The sequence below is a fragment of the Malaclemys terrapin genome, chromosome 9 (assembly GCF_027887155.1).
Source record: "Malaclemys terrapin pileata isolate rMalTer1 chromosome 9, rMalTer1.hap1, whole genome shotgun sequence".
Lineage (NCBI taxonomy): Eukaryota > Metazoa > Chordata > Testudines > Emydidae > Malaclemys > Malaclemys terrapin.
This window is the reverse complement of record NC_071513.1, coordinates 8,685,842-8,688,207: the sequence shown is the minus strand read 5'-3', so window position 1 is coordinate 8,688,207 and position 2,366 is coordinate 8,685,842. Positions and strand designations below refer to the sequence as shown.

General features: G+C 51.4%; 1 protein-coding gene across 1 annotated transcript; it reads left to right on the top strand.

The window, feature by feature from the left end:
* Nucleotides 1–202: 202 nt before the first annotated feature.
* Nucleotides 203–1,972, top strand: LOC128843628 (GRB10-interacting GYF protein 2-like). The gene is made up of 2 exons (XM_054040610.1): nucleotides 203–221; nucleotides 1,353–1,972. The coding sequence occupies exons 1-2, from the start codon at nucleotides 206–208 to the stop codon at nucleotides 1,832–1,834; spliced, it is 498 nt and encodes a 165-aa protein (XP_053896585.1). The 5' UTR covers nucleotides 203–205; the 3' UTR covers nucleotides 1,835–1,972.
* Nucleotides 1,973–2,366: the final 394 nt, after the last annotated feature.

Sequence of the window (2,366 nt, the reverse complement as noted above, 5' to 3'; positions counted from 1 at the left end):
TACCCCACCTTTGTTCGTGGATTCTGGGTCGGGGATAGTCTCGACGCCTGAGGATTCTGCCGATGGGGTAGAGGAGGAGGAGGAGGAGGATGAGCTTGCAGAGAGCACACAGCACTCCATTCTCCCCAACAGCCAGGATCTTTTTCTCACCCTGACTGAAGTACCCTCCCAAGCCTCCCAAGCCAGTACCCAAGACTCTGACCCCATGGAAGGGACCTCAGGTGAGTTTACCTTTTAAAATATAAAACTTGTTTTAAAAGCAAACGGTTTTTAATGATTACTTTGCCTGACTTTGCATTCGCGGTCAGTTCAGCTACTGGAAAAGTCTGTAGCTACTGGAAAAGTCTGTTAACGTGTCTGGGGATGGAGCGGAAATCCTCCAGGGACATCTCCATGAAGCTCTCCTGGAGGTACTCCGAAAGCCTTGCCAGAAGGTTTCTGGGCAGTGCATCCTTATTCCCTCCTCCATGGTAGGACACTTGACCACGCCATGCTTGCAGCAAGTAATCTGGTATCATTGCCTGACAAAGCCTAGCAGCGTATGGTCCCGGTGTTTGCTGGCATTCAAGCAACATCCGTTCTTTATCTTGTTGTGTAATCCTCAGGAGAGTGATATCACTCCTGGTAACCTGGTTGAAATACGGGAACTTAATTAAGGGGACAGAGGTGGCCGTTCCTACTGGGCTGTTTGCCTGTGGCGGAAAATAAATCCTTCCCTGCAGTTAGCCAAGCGCAGATGGGAAATTGGCCCTGAAGTTTTCCGCGTTTGGCTAGCAGGGTTCTTCCCTGTTACCAGCCACGCGGTGGGGGGAGGGTACCGTGATCATCCCAGAGAATTCATGGCGAGGGGGGGGGTCGGCGGCGGGGGGGGGGGGGGGGTAGTTTGGTGCCTGCAGGGATCTTCCCTGATACCAGCCATGCGGTGGGGGGAGGGGTACCGTGATCATCCCAGAGAATTCATGGCGGGGGGGGGGTTAGTTTGTTTTCTGGTGCTGCTGAATGTTAACAGAAAAACCGCAGCACTCTACTTGCCTGAAGGGGCCCAGACAAGCCCCCCCACACTGCCCCCCCCCCAACTGGCTGAGATTGGCCAGGCTTCTGCAGCACTCTACAGGCTATGCTTGGTATGTGGGAAAGGAGGGTGCAGAAGCTGTAAAACAATGGCTTACCAGACCTGTGATCTCTAGCAGCAAAGCCACAAGCACTCAGCATTAAGAGGCAAAATGCGACCTTGCACAGAAATCACATGTGCTATGTAATGTGAACAGTGTTGGTCACCGTGAAAGAGTATAAGCATTGTTCTGCAAAATGTAGCTTTTAAAACAATTCTCTCTTTTTTCCCCTCCCTACAGCAGCTGCAAATTCCTCAAGCCTCCCTCCTCCATCCCGAAGGTTATCACAGATAAGGCGTCGTAAGAAGAAGACGCGGGAGGACATGTTTTCTGAAATTATGCAATCCAGCAGGAGTGACAGAGCTCATCTGAATGAGTGGAAGGAAACAGTTTCAAAGTATAGGAAAGAAGTCAGTGAACGTGAGGAGAGGAGGGACCAACGTGAGGAGAGGAGGGACCAACGTGAGGAGAGGAGGGACCAACGTGAGGAGAGGAGAGACGATCGAGATGAGAGATGGCGGCAGGAAGACCAGAGGATGAAGGATGCAACGCTGGGGCTGCTCCGGCGTCTGGTGGAGGTTCAGGAACGGCTGCTGGAAAACAGACTGCCGCTTCAGCCCCTGTTCCACCCTCCCCCCTCCCCATGTTCCGTATCCTCCTCACCCAGACGTGTAAGAACGCGGGGGGGAGGCTCCGTACACCTTCCCATTCCACCCCAGTAGACAGCCCAAGCAAAAGGCTGTCATTTTTTTAACCTTTTCTTTGTGGCTTTTTCCTTCCCAGCAATCCTCCTCCCAAATACCACCCGGGTTCCCTCCCTCTTTTTCTAATCTATTAATAAAGAATAAATGATTTTTAAATGATAGTGACTTTATTTGGTTTGAAAGAAAGCTGGGGGAAGGGGCAGGGTGGGTTCCTTACAGAAAATCAGTCAGTAAAGGGGGAGGGTTTTCATGAAGGAGAAACAAACAGATATTTCACACGGTAGCCTGGCCAGCCATGAAACTGGTTTTCAAAGCTTCTCTGATGCACAGCGCTTCATGGTGTGATCTTCTAATCGCCCTGGTGTCTGGCTGCGCGTAATCAGCAGCCAGGCGATTTGCCTCAGCCTCCCACCCCGCCATAAAGGTCTCCCCCTTACTTTCACAGAGATTGTGGAGCACACAGCAAGCAGAAATAACAATGGGGAGATTTCTTTGGCTGAGGTCAGAGCGAGTCAATAATGAACGCCAGCGACCTTTTAAACGGCCAAAT